The sequence below is a fragment of the Paralichthys olivaceus genome, chromosome 2, assembly GCF_024713975.1.
Source record: "Paralichthys olivaceus isolate ysfri-2021 chromosome 2, ASM2471397v2, whole genome shotgun sequence".
In the NCBI taxonomy this organism is placed as follows: domain Eukaryota; kingdom Metazoa; phylum Chordata; class Actinopteri; order Pleuronectiformes; family Paralichthyidae; genus Paralichthys; species Paralichthys olivaceus.
In genome coordinates, this window is record NC_091094.1 from 22,623,947 (window position 1) to 22,642,331 (window position 18,385).

The 18,385-nt window shown below is 44.1% G+C and overlaps 2 protein-coding genes across 5 annotated transcripts; one reads left to right on the forward strand and one right to left on the reverse strand.

The window, feature by feature from the left end:
• Window positions 1-1,356: 1,356 nt before the first annotated feature.
• Window positions 1,357-5,138, forward strand: LOC109629150 (ras-related protein rab7). Its single transcript, XM_020086640.2, has 5 exons — window positions 1,357-1,540; window positions 1,961-2,087; window positions 2,434-2,652; window positions 3,352-3,477; window positions 3,594-5,138. Exons 1-5 carry the CDS (start codon window positions 1,485-1,487, stop codon window positions 3,678-3,680), a joined length of 615 nt encoding a protein of 204 aa, XP_019942199.1. The 5' UTR covers window positions 1,357-1,484; the 3' UTR covers window positions 3,681-5,138.
• Window positions 3,542-17,788, reverse strand: hcfc1a (host cell factor C1a). 4 transcript variants are annotated; one of them, XM_020086639.2, is made up of 28 exons: window positions 17,632-17,788; window positions 16,278-16,478; window positions 15,566-15,714; window positions 14,423-14,583; window positions 14,129-14,337; window positions 13,812-13,896; window positions 13,583-13,689; window positions 13,302-13,481; window positions 12,958-13,200; window positions 12,684-12,832; window positions 12,398-12,577; window positions 12,086-12,307; window positions 11,569-11,673; window positions 11,236-11,452; window positions 10,501-10,637; window positions 10,237-10,384; window positions 9,908-10,128; window positions 8,874-9,699; window positions 8,522-8,691; window positions 8,272-8,406; window positions 7,959-8,163; window positions 7,429-7,704; window positions 7,237-7,343; window positions 7,005-7,139; window positions 6,725-6,910; window positions 6,301-6,598; window positions 6,153-6,216; window positions 3,542-6,043 (listed from the first exon to the last, which is right to left on the reverse strand). In XM_020086639.2, the coding sequence occupies exons 2-28, from the start codon at window positions 16,471-16,473 to the stop codon at window positions 6,004-6,006; spliced, it is 5,151 nt and encodes a 1,716-aa protein (XP_019942198.2). In that variant the 5' UTR covers window positions 16,474-16,478; window positions 17,632-17,788; the 3' UTR covers window positions 3,542-6,003. The 4 variants fall into 4 exon arrangements, with proteins under 4 accessions (XP_019942198.2, XP_019942195.2, XP_019942196.2 ...); XM_020086636.2 differs by having other exon boundaries at window positions 8,522-8,694; XM_020086637.2 differs by having other exon boundaries at window positions 8,522-8,694; window positions 17,636-17,773.
• Between the last annotated feature and the right edge of the window lie 597 nt (window positions 17,789-18,385).

Below are 18,385 nucleotides of genomic sequence, written 5' to 3' on the forward strand. Positions count from 1 at the left end.
TTAAAACTGGTCCTCACATAGATAGCTGTACAAGAGCACACACACACACACACACACACACACACACAGTGCTCTCCTCATCAGCAGATACTTACATTTTTAGTCAGCAAAGAATGTTATTATTTGGAATCTGTGAGTGTGTAGTTTTTTGACATGTGATGTTGATGTGCGTGTGATGTTTTGTGTAGCAGCAGTGTGATATGATTGTGTGTCTCTGCAGAGACTTATAAAGTCAGGTGGTCGAGTGCCCAAAGCTTTCAACACTAACTGAGATATCACATATTTATATATATATGTGATCTCAGTATCCTGTGACACCTCTCTCAGTCTCAACAGGACACATGTAAAAGAAGACCAAATAAATATAACTGTTTTTATTCATGTTGATGTATAAAATACACCTTTTTTAACATTCACAAGAAGGTTTCCACCCGTGTCTATCTTTCTCAACAGATTCATGCAAAAACTACAAAATCAATTTCCACCCAACTTAGTGGAGGGGGGATGTCTGGGCCTCAGAAGAACCCAGGACACATTGGTGTGGATGTAGAAATAATAATAATAATAATAACAACACCACACAGTGTAAATTCTCTATTAGCTAGTTTCTCTGTTTTATTACAGCAATGCGATCTGGTCTCTGATGAATTTGAAATAAAGTTCTGTGAGTTCGATCACAGTTGGGCTGAGTGGACTGATCGTCAGAGCAGTTAGGATGCTGAATGTGTTATTTTAAGTGCGGTGATAAACAGTTTTACTGAATTCAAATATTTGAAGTGTATTTGATTAAATGTCAAACATTTTAATATTTAAATATCAGCAGACATGTGGTAGATAACACCACCTGCCAGCTCCAACAGAAAGTGGAGGAGAGGTGAATCGCCTGAGGCTTATACTGCCCTCTAGTGGTAACTTTGAAAACAGAAAATACATCCGATTTCCAGTAGATTATTATTATTATTATATTAAATTAGTATTACATTTTTGATCCAAACCTACTGATGTGCAGTGACATAAAAACATAATCAAGAAAAAAGTACAAATTAGAAATACAGAAGTATAAATATTACACGAATACAATAATCATATAAACTAATATAGTTTTACCCCACAAGTCTTAAGTCCATTTAATTTCCTTTTCCACATTTGAATATGGAATCATGATTCATGTCCAGACAGTGACTCGTCTCTGTGTTTTAGTGGTGAGGTGGGAAGAGCACGTGTGATGAGTGTCAGGCTTTCTTTCTTTCTTAGTAATACTCTTTAGTTTTCGTAACAACCACAGTGGATGATTATAAAACATAATTTAAACTAATACTTGCAGGTGGTGGTTGATTTATGACCTCTCTAGATTTGAACATGGGCCCTCATTAACTTCCAGCCTATGCTGGCAGCGCACGTCAAACAATCGAAAGTGAAGATTTCCCGAGCAGCACTTGAAGGGATCACCAGCAGCAGAAGCTCCGGTGGAAACAAACGTGAACATGAACGAAGGGAAAGCGGGTGTGACTCTGAAAGTGGTCCTCATTGGAAACTCTGGGTAAAGTCCACCAGCTTCTGTCTCCACACATGACTTCATGTAAAATGAATGTTCGCTTCATGGCTGCATCGACAGTAACTTTCAGTTTCTGAGGCTGAGATTTATGCTGACTGGAGGTTTTATCCACATCTGACATGTTTGTAGTGTTTCTGTAGAAGGAGAGAGACTGGAGTATGCTGCACATGTACCTGTGTGTGTGTGTGTGTGTGTGTGTGTGTGTGTGTGTGTGTGTGTGTTGAGGGAATGACATGTATCATTCATTTTAAGGTGAAGTCGTGTTTTAAAGTTAGGTTATGATCAAGGTTAGTAGCTACAGTTTGGTTAATTCTAGAGAATGTCTCCTGGAAATCAAGTCTATGTGATGTCATGGACACTTGACTGTGTGTTTATGTGTGTGTGTGTGTGTGTGTGTTTACTCAGGGTGGGTAAATCCTCCTTCATGAACAGATATGTGAATCACCGCTTCACCAACATGTACCGGGCCACCATAGGAACTGACTTCCTCTCTAAGACACTGAACATAGACGGACACACAGTCACTCTGCAGGTAACTCTACTGTCTGACCTCATGTCCAGGAGCAGGACACTGATGCATGTGGACAGTTTCTACTTTGACATCCTCCATTGCTACTAAAAGTCATCACGGTCCATTCCTCTGTACATATGGTGTATTACAAAGAAATTGGACAAATTGCACGATTACACAACCTTTATGCTCATCTTATAAAGCACATTATAAAAACAGCCTTGTATACAGTATTTCCTTTTTCATTCTTACTACATTTTCGACTTGTGCTGCTTATCCATTGTGCTGCTGAGTCATTCGTGTATTTCATCTACAGAGGATAATAAAGATTTATCTAATCTTCTCCCTCTTCCTCTCCCTGTGTCAGCTGTGGGACACGGCAGGAACAGAGAGGTTCCAGTCTCTGGGTACACCTCTGTACAGAGGAGCTCACGGCTGCATGCTGGTCTTTGATGTCACGTCCAAAGCCAGTTTCTCTGCTCTGGAGCTGTGGAGGAAGGAGTTCCTGCTCCAGGCTGAGCCCCAGGTCCCAGCTGACTTCCCTTTTATTGTTATGGGCAACAAGAGTGACCTGGGTGACCGGGAGGTCAGTAGTTGATAAGTAACACAATCAGTTTTTATTTCTCCATGAAGGAGGTTATGTTTTCATCCCTGCCCATTTGTTTGTATGTTTGTCAGCAACCACCATAGATCAGGGAAGAACCCATTCAATTTTGGTGTGGATCGGATCAGGGGGAAATGCAGGAATTTTTCCCTTCATTTTTTCTTTCAACATTTTCACTATTTTCCAGAGAATAATTCACTAATCTTGATAAAGAAAATCAGGTACATTTAGGGAACTGATATCTATGAATGTGTAAAATGTGTATAATCAAAGGGGACTGTTGGGCTTTGGCGAAGGTTTGTGCTCTACTGAGAACATGACACATACGTTTAGGTGAGTAAATAAAGAAGTGTGTTTGTGGGAGGTTAGGATGAATCAGTCATAGGATATGGGGAAGTGTCAGGGAACAGATGATGTTGCCACTCAATATGTGTATGTTTGATTCAGTGCAGTCGATGTGAGTATTTAATAGAAACATGTTGTATCGAATGTGAGGATTTGATGCATTTCTGTTTCATATCAATGTAAACTGGACAAGATTAAAAAGACTGATAGATTATTTGAACATATTTGAAAACATGCTTTCAGAGGGTGGAAGTCATTACTTTCCAGTGTAGAGCTCACTGACGTGTTGTTTTTGTCTTTATTGTAGAAACTAATTTGTGACATCACATCCTGCAGGTGTCGAGCAGGACAGCTCTGCAGTGGTGTGAGGAAATCGGAGCCCACTACTTTGAAGGAAGCGCCAAAGAAGATGTGGGCATAGAGAAGCCGTTTCTGAGAGCGGCTGAGATCGGCCTACAACAGGTGAATGACTTTCAATTTTGCTTTCTGTTTTGTATTTGAGAGAACAAAGACATCAAACTCTCTCTATGTTTAACATGTTTATTTTTTGATGATAAAAGATACATTACTCCCTACAGTACAAAAAACACACATTGGAAAATACAGGACATTTCCAGATAACCTGCAAACAGCCGACAGAAACTCGCAACACCTGTGAGTGCTGAGAGCAGCACTCGTCCCCGCATGGGAGGGAAAGTTCAGAGAGACCTCGGCACTGCTGATGATGACCTATCTAACGAGGGTGCAAAAATAGTGACCCAGCAAAGGTACTGTGGAAGGAAAGGACACAATTGTATACCACATGGAGAGAGGAACAAACTCATTAAATGTTTTTTCTTTTTTTGAGAACCTTCAGCTTATGGTCTAACTTAAGGCATCACTACTAAAATACACTGCTTTTGCATGCATGTCTAGTTTTGTTCAACAGACACACTGACACGCACAAAATCATGAATGCATATGAAGAGAAAAGTTTTGTCTCTAGAAAGAAAAATCAGGGAGAAAACCACAACGGAAGCCGAGGCGCGAGCCGGAGAAAAGGCGGCAAGCGGAAAACCTCGGCTCTGATCATCGTTCCTGGCCATTACCATCACAACTGAATTCGCCCTTTAAAAAGTAGATATACACTCATGTCCGCTCAGAAACCTCCTCCCTGTACAAGTTTGTACTGTAATGAACCGAGCAGTGATTCAGACTCCTACAGTGAATCAGCCTGACAGAAGCAAATTAGAACAATCAGGGAGACTATATATATTTATATATATATATATTTGTTTCTTTTATAAGTAAAGACACAAAAGGCAATCAAGAGATGACCAACATGTAAAAACAGTTTGTTACAGGTAATTATATAAAAGGCCAAGATGTTTTTTTTCTTTGTTTTATTCTTGCTCTATGAACGAACTAATTTACAAGTGAGTACACTCCGGCTGTGTAAGCTTTCTTCCCAAAGACATCCCCATTCAAAGACATACGGGTTTTACACGTCACAGTTAGCTTGCACACCATCTGTAGTCTGAAATACAGAGCCGTGGAAGGAAAAAAATTAAAATTTATTAAATGGATTCACATACATCAATAGGATAGGGAAAATAGGTCTACTAATATAATTTGCCATTCTAAAAATTAAAGAAGAGGTGAGACACCACATTCATGAGCATAAAAAGCGTAGGACAACTGATTTGGGAGTATTTAGGGGGAAAGGTATGAAAAGATCTGGTGTTATTCTGTCCACATACCCCCCCTGCGAAGATTCCATGTTTGGCAAACAGAGCAACACAAGCATTGAGTAGTAAACAAAAGTAAAAACTCTCCTCTCCCTGGGTCCACTTCAAAGTTCCCTTCAGTCCTGTAACCTCTTCGGTTCTACTTGGAACAAATACAAAAGTCTTTCTCTCTTTCGCCACAATCTGAACAACAGGAACATACGACCAACTGAATGAAGATGTTTTCTTTAAAAATATAGTGGCAACCTCAACACAGCCACCAATCTTCCCACAAACACAAACTATGGGGATGAACAGTTAAAAAAAGTGATGCTTTTAAAAATGCACACAACATACACATACACACAGGAGAAAAAAAGCTTAAAAAATACAAAAATAAACTACACAAAAGATCTGCGTCATTGCTTGCTAATTTTTTGGGAAGATTTTTGCAAGTTTTTTTTTCTGTGTGTGCTGCTCAAGTCTCAATTCTAGCAAAGTCTGTCAAGTCGTTCATTCTCCACAAATCTCTTCCTTTGTTGTTCTTTTCTTTGTCCACTTCAAAGTGTCGGCCACCAGTCCTCATGTCGGGGGGAAAAAAGCGCACAGTGATGACAATACCAGGAGACTGGAGTCCAGTACAATGACTATACAGACTTGGCTCTTGATGATGCAAATTTGTTTTGAGCAAAAAAGAAAGGAAAAAGTGATGTCCTCTGTCGTCGAGGACAAGTGCTTTATTTGTTTCCATACCGATTTTTCCTCTCATCTAATCTAATGCCTCCACAGCCTTTTTTTTCCAACACTGTACATCATTTCATGTAGTCTCTCTCTACATCCCCCCAGGATTCACAAAACAAAGACAAAAAAAAAAGTAACATTGCGCTCAGGCTGACTCCCAGTTTGTGAAAGATGTAAATGCTTCTCTATACTGCTCAACTACTGAAACAAGCCAAAAATAGATGTTAAAGGATGGAAGAGGATGTGGCTGAAAAAAGATAATGTGCTTCTAAGTTTTTGTTGCTCTAAAAATAGTACGACCAACAGAACGAGGAGGAAGGAGGGTTTTTATCTACAGAAAACATCTCAGATTGACTTTCATCTCGGCTTCATACGGTTGTTCTGCCTCCACTGCTGTCTTGATCTGAGACTTGAGGGTGGAAGATGAGATTAGGATGAGGAGGAGGATGAGGAGGTGGAGGAAGGGTGAAGGTCAGTCTTCCTGATAAAAGGACAGCGAGTGGAAAAAGGACAAAAGACTGGGAGGGGTCTCTGGGCAACCTCACTGGTCCGTCCTTGCTTTCTTTGGACCAGTAGCCTTACTGTGAAGCACACATAAATCCAGAGTAAGCATTGCATGTTTTTCTTTCATCAGTGTCATGTTATTGTGGAGCCTGTATGCTCAATATGAAACCTCAACACTGTACTTACGTATCAGGAGAGGTGCCTGGTCTTTTGGGGGCCGGTTTTGCTGAGGCAGCGTCTTTGCCAGATTCTACGAAACACCACATTTGTTAAAAATCTCTCACTTTATTTAAAATTAATATTCGCGCGTAAGCTTTTGATGTGCCGTGCTCACCTTGCAGCCATCGAACTTGGGTGGCAGGACCATAGCCCTTCTCGTTGCGGGCGGCGATGCGGAAGATGATGGCAGGCTTGGTGGTGTAATCGATGTGGGCGTTGGAGAGGCTGGACGACTGCACCAAGCACGACGGGTTGGGTCCACAGTACACCCGCATGAAGGCTAGCTGGGCTGGGGTGGAGGCCTTGGCTTCAGCTGTCTGGTTGCTCTGGATGGCAAGGTACACAGAGTATTCGATGATCTTCCCTGATGTCACCGAAGGTGGCTCCCAGGTCAGGTGGGCACCATCTGGGCTCTGAGGTTGAAGAGTGAATAGATACTGATCAGTCCCTGAAAGCATGGCTCATGAGATTATCCGGTGTTACTGTAGAATTACAATAAAAACAAGACAACGGGATAAATGGTTCACTTGAGTGTTTACCTTGCTGATTTTGATGGCGCAAGGGGCCCCTGGGAAGCCTGGTAAGCAAGTCTTGAAAGCTGAAATCTCTGAGAATGCTCCGCGACCGCAAGCGTTGATTCCAGCAACGCGGAACTTATAAGCTGTTCCAGGCTGCAACTCCATTTTCTTCATCTGGCTGTAGTCTGGCATGATGCCAGAGTCATCCTTGCAATCAAAAAAGAATTTTAATATTAGAGATGCACCGAGACACTTTACATAGAGTTATCTGACCATGAGGGAAGCCTCCTGTGACACTCACATCTCCATGAGAATCATCTGTTGGCACATAGAAGTGGGTGACAACCATATTTGTCACTTTTACGATTCCAACATCAAACCACTGATTCTCTTTCTTTACAACTGGTTTCACTGGGGTTGGCTGAGGGGCTTGCTTCTGTATAAAAGAAAAAGAAAATGCTCATTCACTTAAAACATTTTTTTCTGTCTTTGTCTTGACCAATCAGAAGTTCAGTAACTAAACAATGACTCACCTCTCCCTCTATGCCATTGGCGACTTCTGCTAGAGCCGCTGCTGCTTGCAGCTTGGCTGGACTTGCCACCGATACAGAGGGTGCAAAGGTACTTGATGGAGCAAGTGCTGTGGAGAAAAAGGTTTTATACAAAGGGTCAAGCTATTGCACTAAATAAAATCCAAAACTATAAAAACAAACACCAAGTCTTACTCTCAGCAGTGGTGCGTGGCAGTAGAGATGCCACAGCACTGGTGACCGCGGCAGCCATCTCGTTGTGTCCGTTGCTCTCGACAGAGGGGTCGTTGAGGCTGTCAGCAGGGGCGAGGCCTTCAGTAGGTAAGCTTGCATCAACGGTGGCCTGCTGGGCTGCAGCCTGAGCCTCCTGCAGCTGCTGCTGCTGTTGTACCAGAGCTGCGAGCTCCTGCTGGGTCAGCATGATGGGGATGTTGGTGGGCTGCTGGCTCTCTCCAGCGGAATCACCCTCATCTGTAGACATGGAGAACATTTAGGATTTCATTCATATTACATCCATGACCTCTTCATGATAAGTAAGATCTTTGTTAAAGAGCTTGTTCTCCTGAGGATCATCCAGTTGTTGGCTATAAGTAGAAAAAAAAAACTGCACTCTGTCTTTTCTCCAATCACCTATGGCCAGGCCTGGTCCCTTGAGGCCACTCTTGAAAAATCACAATTGAGTTAGCAGAAAAAAACTTGCTGTACAAGCTTATGGTTAAACTTACTCATTACAGCTTGGTGAGCTGCCTGGAGGACAGCCTGGATAGCGAGGGCCTGGGCTTCTTCAGTGGCTGCTGCCTGAGCAGCGGCCTCTGCTGCTGCGGTCACAGCCAGCTCCTCATCCGACAGCCCTGTCACCATGAGTGTAGCTCCCTGACCCTCAGACATCAGCTCCGAGGGCAGGTTCAAATCTGTCGCGGCTGCTTCTCCCTGACAGAACACAGAAGTTCCGTCAAATGACTGAAAAATGAATCCATAATTTGGAATTTCATAATGTGGAGCCAACACTGCCTTTGTGTGACATTATACTGTATTTACCTCTGCCTGTGTCTCCATAGCGGTAGCTCCCTCCTCTGCTGGTGCAGCTTCTGCTGATGCTGCCTCATTAGTTTGCATTGGTTCCTCTGTAGAGCTGGCAGCAGTACTCACACCCTCTGTGATTGATGAAATTGACTGGAAAGAAAATATACATATTTTAGTATCATGTATCATGATGATGATTACATCATCAGATGCACACACGCAGCCCTGAGATAGGGTAAGGGTTAGTAATATGCACTATTCTTACTGGTACAGAGGGCCCTGGGGCTTGTGTAGACTGAGTGACAGTAGTGATGGCCCTGCCCTGGGTGGTGGTGGTGGTGGTAGCGGCGGCGGCGGCGGCCATGCCTGTTGCTGCAGTGGTAGAGGCCACTTCTGTGCTGCTGGTACCTTCAGTTCCTTCCTCTGTCTGCTGGGCTGCTGGTAGGATATAAATACATTATTTAGCAGTGATCCTCATTAATACCATTTCATTTCCTGAAAATAAGGCAAGTTTCTACCATGGCAAGTCAGCATTTGTGCAACTACTTTTGCTGTGTGTGTTAGTGGAAGATTAAGAACATAAAAAACTATTCTATAACATCAGCAATAATTCAAACCTGTGCCTTCGCCTGTCTCCATGCTGCAGGTGGCAGTGGTGGCTGTGTTGGTAGTCCCGGTCTCGTGTGTTTCACAGGGTGGGTTGGAGCACACCCTCTGGACCGTCCCTGTTGCTGTGTTGGTCTGGTCACCTCCCATACTGGAGGTTGCTGTGGACGGGGTGTTGGTGGTCCCTGTCTCATGGGTTTCGCAGGGCGGGTTGGAGCACACCCTCTGCACGGTGCTCGTCTGGCCTGCGTTCATGTTAGACGATGCCTGAGTGGATGTGTTGGTGGTTCCTGTCACGTGGGTCTCACAGGGTGGATTGGAGCAAACCTGCTGGGACCCACCCATGTTAGCGGATGCTGTGGTAGCTGTGTTAGTTGTCCCAGTTTCGTGAGTCTCGCATGGTGGGTTGGAGCACACACGAGGCGCAGACATGTTTGAGGATGCAGTTGTGGCTGTGTTGGTGGTTCCCGTTTCATGGGTCTCACATGGTGGGTTAGAACAGACCTGCCTGGCTCCCATTGTAGCAGAGGAGGTGGTGGCTGTGTTGGTCGTTCCGGTTTCATGGGTCTCGCAAGGTGGGTTGGAACAGACTTGTCCAGCTCCGATTGTGGCAGAGGAGGTGGTGGCTGTGTTGGTGGTTCCGGTCTCGTGGGTTTCACAGGGTGGGTTGGAGCAGACAAGGGTGACGGTCCCAGATCCGTCTCCAGCTGCTCCAGCCTCAGTGGAACTGGGCTGCTCCGAGGTTGGTGAAGCCAGGATGGAAACTGGTAGATCCTGCACCGGTTGAGCTTCTACTCCACTGGGAGTTGTGATTAAAGTCACCTGGGTTGGCTGGTTCTGAGGAGAGGACAGCAATTTCAGTCTAGTTGTAGTTTCAGCAATACAGTATGTTTTAGACTCATAAATAAATGTCTTCTCTGTAATGCTGTGAACTTTGCTTTTAGGTTGTAATCTAAAAAGCTTATGGTGCAAACTGTTGCCACAACCTTCCAGATGATAGATATGCTAAATACAGCCAGATGGATGACAAGATAATGGGGCTTACCTGCACTGTGATGGTAGAGGAGGGCAGAGTGGAGGCAGAGGTCAGGCTGGTCTGAGCAGCTGACACAGTTATGGCAGCTGGGCTGATGACCTGGCTGGACAGGGTCGCGATGGTTCCTAGCGTGGTGATGGGGGTGACTAGAGAGGCGTTGGAACTGTCCACCGTAGCTCCTGCCAGGCTGCTGGAGACAGTGCCAGTGACTGTTCCAAGAGTGGTGACACCTAGAAGAAAGAAAAGTGGCATTAATATGAGTGAGAGAGAGAGAAGATCCACAAAGAACAGAATCTGTGATAATGTTTTTAATCACTTTTAAACATAATTATTCTTACCAGTAGTCCCCTTCACAACCAGAGTAGTGACAGTGGGCTTCACAGCAGACACTGTCACAGGTGTAACAAGTCGAACACCACCCACTGTGCTCATGGGCACAGTACGCAGAATGGTTCCTGGTTGTCCGGGAGCCCCCTTCAAAACCACCTTAAGATATAAAATATAGAATTACTCTCCTCGGTTGATTCATTAATGGGTAGAACAAGGGCTCTACCACAAAGATGACATTGGCAAAGCCTAGCGCACATATGACATCAGTTTACCTGTGTCAGTCCCTGCTGACCGGCTGCAGTAGCAAGTTTGGGCACTGCAGTGATGATTTTACCGGGAGTTCCAGTGGTCATCACCTTCGTGGTCAGAATTGTGATAGGCGTTTTCATGCCTGCACTGCTTGTCACGCCTGTGTGGATGAAAGCAAAAGAATATGCATATTCAGACCTGACCTGCAGATACAGTCCAGAGAATTGGTTACGGACTTCACTTTTCTCAGATGCATAACGAAGCGGGAGATTCTCTGCATGCCGGGTGCTGCATGCAGAGGCAGGAAGTAACTTACTAATACCCCTGCAGAGGTCAAGTGATTTTCTTGTAAACACACAGTCGTTGACATCTTCATCGGTGTCTTCTACATGTACGCTTTATCGCCCAGAGACATTTGTTTTCTTTTTCTAATTGCTTAAACTTCGGTGCCTCTCACTTTGACGTTTTTGTTCACACATGCACCTCTTCTGAAGAACGTGCAGAGAATCTCCAGAGTTCAGTGCATTAAAGCAGGTTATGATTTACTGCCCAGCTCTCAAATGTCAAAGTGCTTCGAGTCAAAAGAAACTAAAAAACATCTAACACAAGAATAAAAGACTCCACTGGCCAACAAAAAAATATTTTTTCTCAGATATATCAGTTGAGGAGTTGTCACTACTCCAAACTTTTATGAACATCACTCAATCTGCAGGTTGAGGTATGTAGTTATATCAAAGTAAATGTGAGCGAGTTTTGACCTGTGGCTCCGGGCTGGGTCATGATGGCCGACATGGGGATAGTCTTAATGATGGTGGTGCCCTGCTTGGTGGTGGTGGGAGAGACGCCGCTAATGTTGAGGATCGTGGGCTTGTTTCCTGTGCCTCCTGCCTGGGAAGTGGTGATGATGGTTGTGGGCTTGCCGTCAGCAGAGGTCACAAGCTTCAGGATGGTGCCGGCTGGGAGGGTACCCTTTGTCTGGGAAGAGAGGCACATGTCACCAAAACTGTCTGGAGAAAGTCATCTGCTGCCTGTCTCAGGAGTTTAAAGCCACTTTCTGATTTTTTTTTCCTGCATTCATGCAGATAGCTGACCTGTATGAGCTGTGTGAGAGGGTTCGTGGAAGCCTGGCCAGTGACAGCTGATGTCTGCACTGGTTTGGTTTGTACCACAGACATCATCTTGCCAAGGTTGGAGATCTGCAGAAAGAGGAGAGAGACTCAAGTTCATGAGTCAACAGAAAACATCGCACAGTACAGGGAGTTCAGTGGGTATATGGACCACTAAACGGGCGGCTCTAAGATTCATTCCAGGTCTAACTGATCTACAGTCATTCAGATCACCATCCTCATGCTCCCTGTTTTCTTTGAGTTCTACAACAGTCATTGCAGGGCAACCTTTACTTCATCCCCACTGGTTCTAACTCAGTGCATGTTGTCACTGTCTTTTGACATGACGTATGAAAACAAAACACACCCACAAACAGTAAGACTAAGTGTAAAAAGCTATTCAAAGAACCCATGATTTACAGCATGCGTGTGAAAGCACCAAAGGGTGCTCTCAGAGGGATGTTTCAGTAGTACATTGTGCTTAAGAGTCCGGTTTTCTTACCAGAGTGCCACTGCCTCCCATGGTGAGGGGACTCTTGACCAGGGTGATGGTCTTAGTGACTCCTCCCACAACAGTGGTTACCACCTGGGCCTGCTGGGCCACTGTGACTGCACCAGACTTGTGCACAGTGATAATGGGTCGGGTGGTGGTGGGAGAGGATGCAGTTGCTGTGCTGAGCTGAGCTGCAGCAGTCTTCAGCATCCGGGTGGCCGGGTTACTGACCTACAAAGCACAACATTGATTTAAAAATTGATCTGTGAAGGTCAGAATGCACACACTGTTAGAAGATAGAACGATTAGTGAGCTCTGTACCATTACGGGAGAGGCCATTTTCACTGTGGCTGTGCCTGGGGAAACGGCTACTGTTTTGAGAATGGTGGCACCCGCAGGAACATTGAGTACGGTGCCTGCAGAGGGAGGGATCTTCTGTGTTGCTGCAGCTGCTGCAGCTAAAGCTGCCATGCCACTCATCTGAGGACTACTGCCGATTGGCTGAAAACATAAAAATTACACAACCATTAAAGACAATTGCTTTTTTGATTATATACCTCACACTAACGTTTTCTCATGACAAGATGCTGTGCAAAATTGTGCGTACCGATCCTTGGGTGGTCTGCGCGGGCACTACCATTCGGACACCTGGAGGAAGCGATGTCACAGTGACAGGGGATTTCCCAGGCTGGCTGGGGCGGACTGTGACAACAGATGTGCCTGTTGCAGATTGCTGGGCTGCAACTTTCAAAATAGCTGTAAAATAAGGAAATCAATGGTTAAACTTTTTGCACACTATTTGCAGTAGTTTAGCTTCCTGGTTTCATGTCAAGATTGAACAGGGAAGAATAAGAAGCAAGAGGAATCAGTAGTTGTGATACCTGTCTGTGGCAGGCTCTGAGCAGAGGGTGCTGCTACAGCCAGGGCAGGGCTCTTTGGAGAGTTCACAGGCTGAGAAGGGGTTGCGCTCATGGCAGGTGAGGCTGCAGCTGGAGTTGCTGGGATGTCATACTTCTGTAGCTGCAATAAGTAGGTGTCAGCAGTGGAGACTGCACCCCAGCTCACCTCCAGGGAGTTTGTGTTGGCACGGACTAACTGCACCCTGGCAGGGGCATGTGGCCGCTCTGAGGAGGGAAAAGATTTAACAACAACATTGTTACACAAGCTGAGCCATTGAAATGATTCTTAATAGAAAACTCTATCAGTAATGTTACAGCACACCTACCTGTTTCCAGGTACCAGAGGTCTTTACAGCAGACTTGGTTGTTCCAAGCTTTACGATAACCATCACGGCCACTCCAAACATAAAGTCTGGAATTGATAGCCACAGCACAGTGGCCAGCACGGGCTCTGGGGATATTGTCTTCAAGAGTATCCATCAACACGGTCTCCCAACACATGGAATCTGCAGACAAACATAAGATACAAAATTAACATTTGAAAGGCCATTTACTCAATTGTTAGTAAAAGTAAACTTTGAGATCATTAATATGGAGTTAGACAAACCTAGATTTAGGCAGGCTAGAGTGTTTGTGCACTTCCACTCTTTCTCATGTGTGGCCACTTTGACATCATCCATCACCAGAGGAACCCATCCTCCAAATACATACATCCTGCAGGAGAACGTGAAATCAGTGATATTTTGTTACAGAGCACAGCCTGTTCCACAGGGAACTCAAACATGATTAAAAGCTGCTTTCAATATGTTGCTAGCAATGTGAAGCAGTTGTCTCACTTGTTTGTGATGGTGGTGGCGGAGTGAAGACTTCTGGGAAGTGGCGCTGTGCCGCTTACTGATGGTTTGTTCCATGTCAGGGTATCTGGGGACAATGACAGCAAGTTGGATGTTATACAACCGCACCAATTCATTCTTTAATCCAACAAGATAAATTAAAGCATTACAGTTCAGGCAATTTCACACATGTTTTTGCACACATTAACCTTGTATTACCTCTTGAAAGTGTGGGATTGGGAGGGTAAATGCCAGAGGGGCAATTATGTATTTATCAATTTTTGAGATGCTATTTTTCAATTCACATCTTAGTGACCTACCAATATCAAGTGTCCACAGATCTCCAAGACGACATCCGCTCATCCCTCCATAGATTATGAGGCGAGATTTCCTGCTCGTCTTTTCTGTGTAAACCACAGCAGTGTGGCTCTCACGGGGAGGTGGCAAAACTCCGTAGGTGATTGGAATATCCCATCCAACCACACTGGAACCAGCACGAAGCTCCAGTGTGTACAGATCATTTAGATATCTGAAAATGAAAAACACACGATTTTTCACACCCACGTTCCTGGTTGAAGCAGAATCTCCACCGGACAAACAAAAAACATCTGTACCTGGGAATGTTGTTTTTTGGGTCCTCGCTGTCATTGGCCAATCCACCAAACAGGTAGCACTTGTTGCCCACCAGGGAAAAACTGTGGCCAAGACGAGGACAAGGAGGGGGCCCATTCTTCGGGTTTTTTGCTTTCAATTTTTTCCATTCCCATCTGCTGGCCTGTGTCAGCATGGTCAAAATAACATATCATCAGTCAGTTAGGTCAGAGCACAAACTGTAAAAACAAGACAAGTAATAAGTTGAACTAATTCTGACAATCTGAATGTAAGGACACGACTTTGTCAAAACTGGAGCTTTTCCTGTGTTTTATTTGAGTCACAGACTTTGAACAACCTCTAGTTCATTAAATTATTTCCCAGTGCCATCGGGACTCCAAATGCCACTGGGCCAAACTTTATTTATGTCAAATCCAGAAACAGTATATGTAACTTCAAATGCATCTACAAGACACAGCTTTTACAAGTAGGTAGAATGCAGCACACTTGTCGCATATAATTAGAGAACAGTGAATGTGAAAGTAGTTATCATATTTACTGTTTCATTAGTTGTATCTTACTTCAGACAACAATGTTATTCTAATAAAATATATGTGGGCCCCTCAGGAGAGAATCAAATGCACCTAAAAAAAAAGATTTTAACTCACTCCTAACAATAGATTGTGATTCACAAAACAGTATTTGTTATTTAATTCAACAACTGCGTCCATAAACTTACGGTCCCAAGCTAACCCACACTGAGTGCACTCACATTACCATGTACAGTGCTAAAACTTATGAGATGAAACAATACATTTGTCGCATGATTTCCATTTCCCCTTTTCTGTGTTTCTACATCAGCAATCTCTGACATCGAGAGACAAGATGAAATGTGAACATGCAAAAGCGAACAGATAACGTCCAGTTGGCTTTGATCCTGCAGTGAGCATAAGACCCCCCCTGCATATGAGCAATGTTTGTGTTGTAAAAATGTCATGTGCTTTCATGAAATACAACAGTTACCTAAAATAAACATATCTGAAATTCAATGTATCGGCTAATCATATTTAAGTTTTCAAGAACATCTAATACATTTGATTTAGAAACATGTAATTATCTTGATATGCATATGAAAATGGAGTTAATTTCTTTTGCAGACAGATTACCTGTAGTTCATAGAGATCGTTGCTGTACTTTCCATACTCCACCATTCCACCAAACACCAGCAACCTCGTGCCATCGCACACAAAACCGTACGCAGCACAACCAGGGGGGATATCACCACGGACTGCTGGGATAAACCACTGGTTTGTTGCTAAAAAATCAAAAACATAATGAGGACAAAAAGTTAGTGCATGAGGTGCAATGAAATCAGGTCATTCATATAGTGGAAGAAGTCTGTTAAGATGTAAACAAGGCAGCACGTTCCTGGCTGGCATAACCTGTAAACAACAGTCTAATAAAAATGGAACATAAACAACAATCTGTATTTGAGGATTGGATGTATGAAGCAGATTGAGTGAATTTGCATGTTCTTATTGGTTTGTGTGCAGGAAATTGGGGCAGAAGATTTGTTTAAACCAACCAGAACCATCCATTTTATTTTAGCCCGCCTTTTTTTACATGTATTAAACGCCTTTCTCCAGCAGAGGGGGCCAAATTGAGTCCGGCCGGATCCTCTCGGCCTACTGAGGCCTGTACAGTCAAGTTCTGCACATCACTGATGGATCTTTAAAAACTCAACTACACTGGCTCTGAGCGAAGTCTCCAATTGTATACACGATGTCTATCATGGTACATTAGTGTAGTGGCCAAACAAAACAAAGGGCTTAGATAAGAAAACAATAGTTTAAGTTATACACACAAAGTTAAACTTACCGGTGTTGTATACATGCAATTCATCCACGATCCCTTCGTTTCCACCACCAAAGACAACCATAAGCTCCTTTATGGCCACAGCTCTGTGTCCATGTCTGGGCCGGGGGACTGGACCGGACCATCCGAGGACCCGTTTCCACCGCGGCTGCAGAACCGACGCCGTGGTCCCAGACACCGCGGAGCCAGGGGCAGACATGACTTCTGTCACAGGGAACAATAAAGCAGCATTGGTCTCGACTGTTCATGGAACTGTGTTGTTCCCACGTTGATGGTCGGAGCCACTGAATAGCAGCATCTGGTGCTTCAGTGTTGCCAACTTCTGAAACAGTTAGAGCGGCCACAGCTAAACAGTTAGCTTCGGTAAACCGAGCACATCCAGTCACTGATATAACATGAGAGGGGGAGTTTTAGAGCTACTACCCGTGGCAGCCTGTTAATATTGGTTTGGCTTTTAAGTTGTGCTGAGAGGTTCGTGAAATCTCGCCCAAAACTCAAGTTATGTCTTAGTTTTCTCTGTCCATTGAATTCAATCCATGGAAGCAGCCATCTTGCAGCCAAACAAACCCCCGCTAACACTGCTGCCAGTCTGAAAAATGGCGGAAGCCAACGTAAAAGAAAAATGCAACATAGCTAGCTAACCACACCGGCAAAGAAATATGCTACAGTAAAAACACATTCAACAAGTTAGCGGCGGACCATCGAAGCAGAACAAAGCACAGTTGCAACACACGCTTAATCCACAGTTAAATCCGTTAGCAAGCGTCGGCTATTTTCATGCTTCTGTGGGAGTCGCCATATTGTAGCTAGCAAGCTTAGCATTCTCTGCGTCCACTTTAGCGCGGTTAATAACATCGAAAAATGCTCAAAACTCCCTCTAAACGCTGTGGGTAGTATGAAAACCACACATCAGAATCCATGTCTAACAATTCACTGAAGAAAACAAAGATAAATGCAATCGCGGTGTTCAAACAGATTCAAATGTTAGCCGTAGTCAGTTAGCACTAGCGGCTAGCTGCTCAACCTAATTTGCCCAAGCTAACAGCGTTAGCTTTGCGGCTCGCATCTGTCAAAGCGTCCCCAAATTTCTCAATTAAATGCAAAGTAATTTCACGTTCCTTTGATATGCATACTTTACCTGATACTAACGCAGTTGCAACAACACTGTGGAGATGCAGCTAGACTGAGTTAAAGCGCATAAACAGAGTGTTATTATGTTTCATGCCGTCTCTGGAAGCAGCCATCTTTCGACAATCGGCCTACTTCTACAGCTCCCACAAGAAAAATGGCCGGGCGGTTTGCCACAACAAAACATAACAAACCGAAAAAGGCGAGCGCATTTCAACCCCCCACTTACCTACTTCGATGCAGTAAATGCAAAAGCGAGGGTATGTGGTCTTCTCTTGCGGTAATAATCCAAATTCATTCGATTTGTGAAGAAGTATTTCCTCTCATGCCTGCCTGGAAGCTGCCATCTTCTTGACAACCAGAGGCGGAGGAAAATGGAAGAGCGCTGGCGTCACCCAAAGTAAACATGGCGACCGAGACCCGCTCTCTGACCATTTCACACAGAAACGCAGTCACAGCTTTTGTTGTTCGGCATCGTGACCGGGTGCAGGACGCTCTGCATGGCGAGGCGCGTCAGTGCACACCCGGGATCATTATAAAGTCAAGATATCACGAGTTTCATCCATTTATAACAAGTTGTGTTAGAGCACTGGGCTTATTGTCCCTTAGTAAAGATGGCGACATCCGGACAGGAACCCGGTTTATTTTAATATTATATGCGACGCTGATTTTATTCCGCTGTGATGGTTATGATATAATCCCAGACATGCACGATAATAGTGTTGAAGCACTAATTTACAGATCTAGCGCTCACACATATTAAAGTTACCACGCCCACACCCACCATTTGTGCGCCCTCCACTGTCAACAGCACTACATTACTAGCAACAACAATAACGTGTGTGTGTGTGTGTGTGTTCAGCCACACTCTGTATGTTATTGTAATGAATATACAAGAACATGTTTTGGAAAATAAGTGAAGGAGAGATTTTTATAAAACCTTTTACATTTTACATTACATTAATTAATATAGTTAATTATAT

What these genes read in the sequence shown, in the direction of transcription:
- LOC109629150 (XM_020086640.2), top strand. Translation starts at nt 1,485, where the DNA reads ATGAACGAAGGGAAAGCGGGTGTGACTCTGAAAGTGGTCCTCATTGGA. An exon ending in GACACACAGTCACTCTGCAG is followed by an intron (nt 2,088 to 2,433) that starts GTAACTCTACTG and finishes TCCCTGTGTCAG; the next exon opens with CTGTGGGACACGGCAGGAAC. An exon ending in GTGACCTGGGTGACCGGGAG is followed by an intron (nt 2,653 to 3,351) that starts GTCAGTAGTTGA and finishes CACATCCTGCAG; the next exon opens with GTGTCGAGCAGGACAGCTCT.
- hcfc1a (XM_020086636.2), bottom strand. Translation starts at nt 16,473, where the DNA reads ATGTCTGCCCCTGGCTCCGCGGTGTCTGGGACCACGGCGTCGGTTCTG. An exon ending in CCCCAGGGCCCTCTGTACCA is followed by an intron (nt 8,407 to 8,521) that starts GTAAGAATAGTG and finishes TTTTCTTTCCAG; the next exon opens with TCAATTTCATCAATCACAGA. An exon ending in AGCTCACCAAGCTGTAATGA is followed by an intron (nt 7,705 to 7,958) that starts GTAAGTTTAACC and finishes CCATGTCTACAG; the next exon opens with ATGAGGGTGATTCCGCTGGA.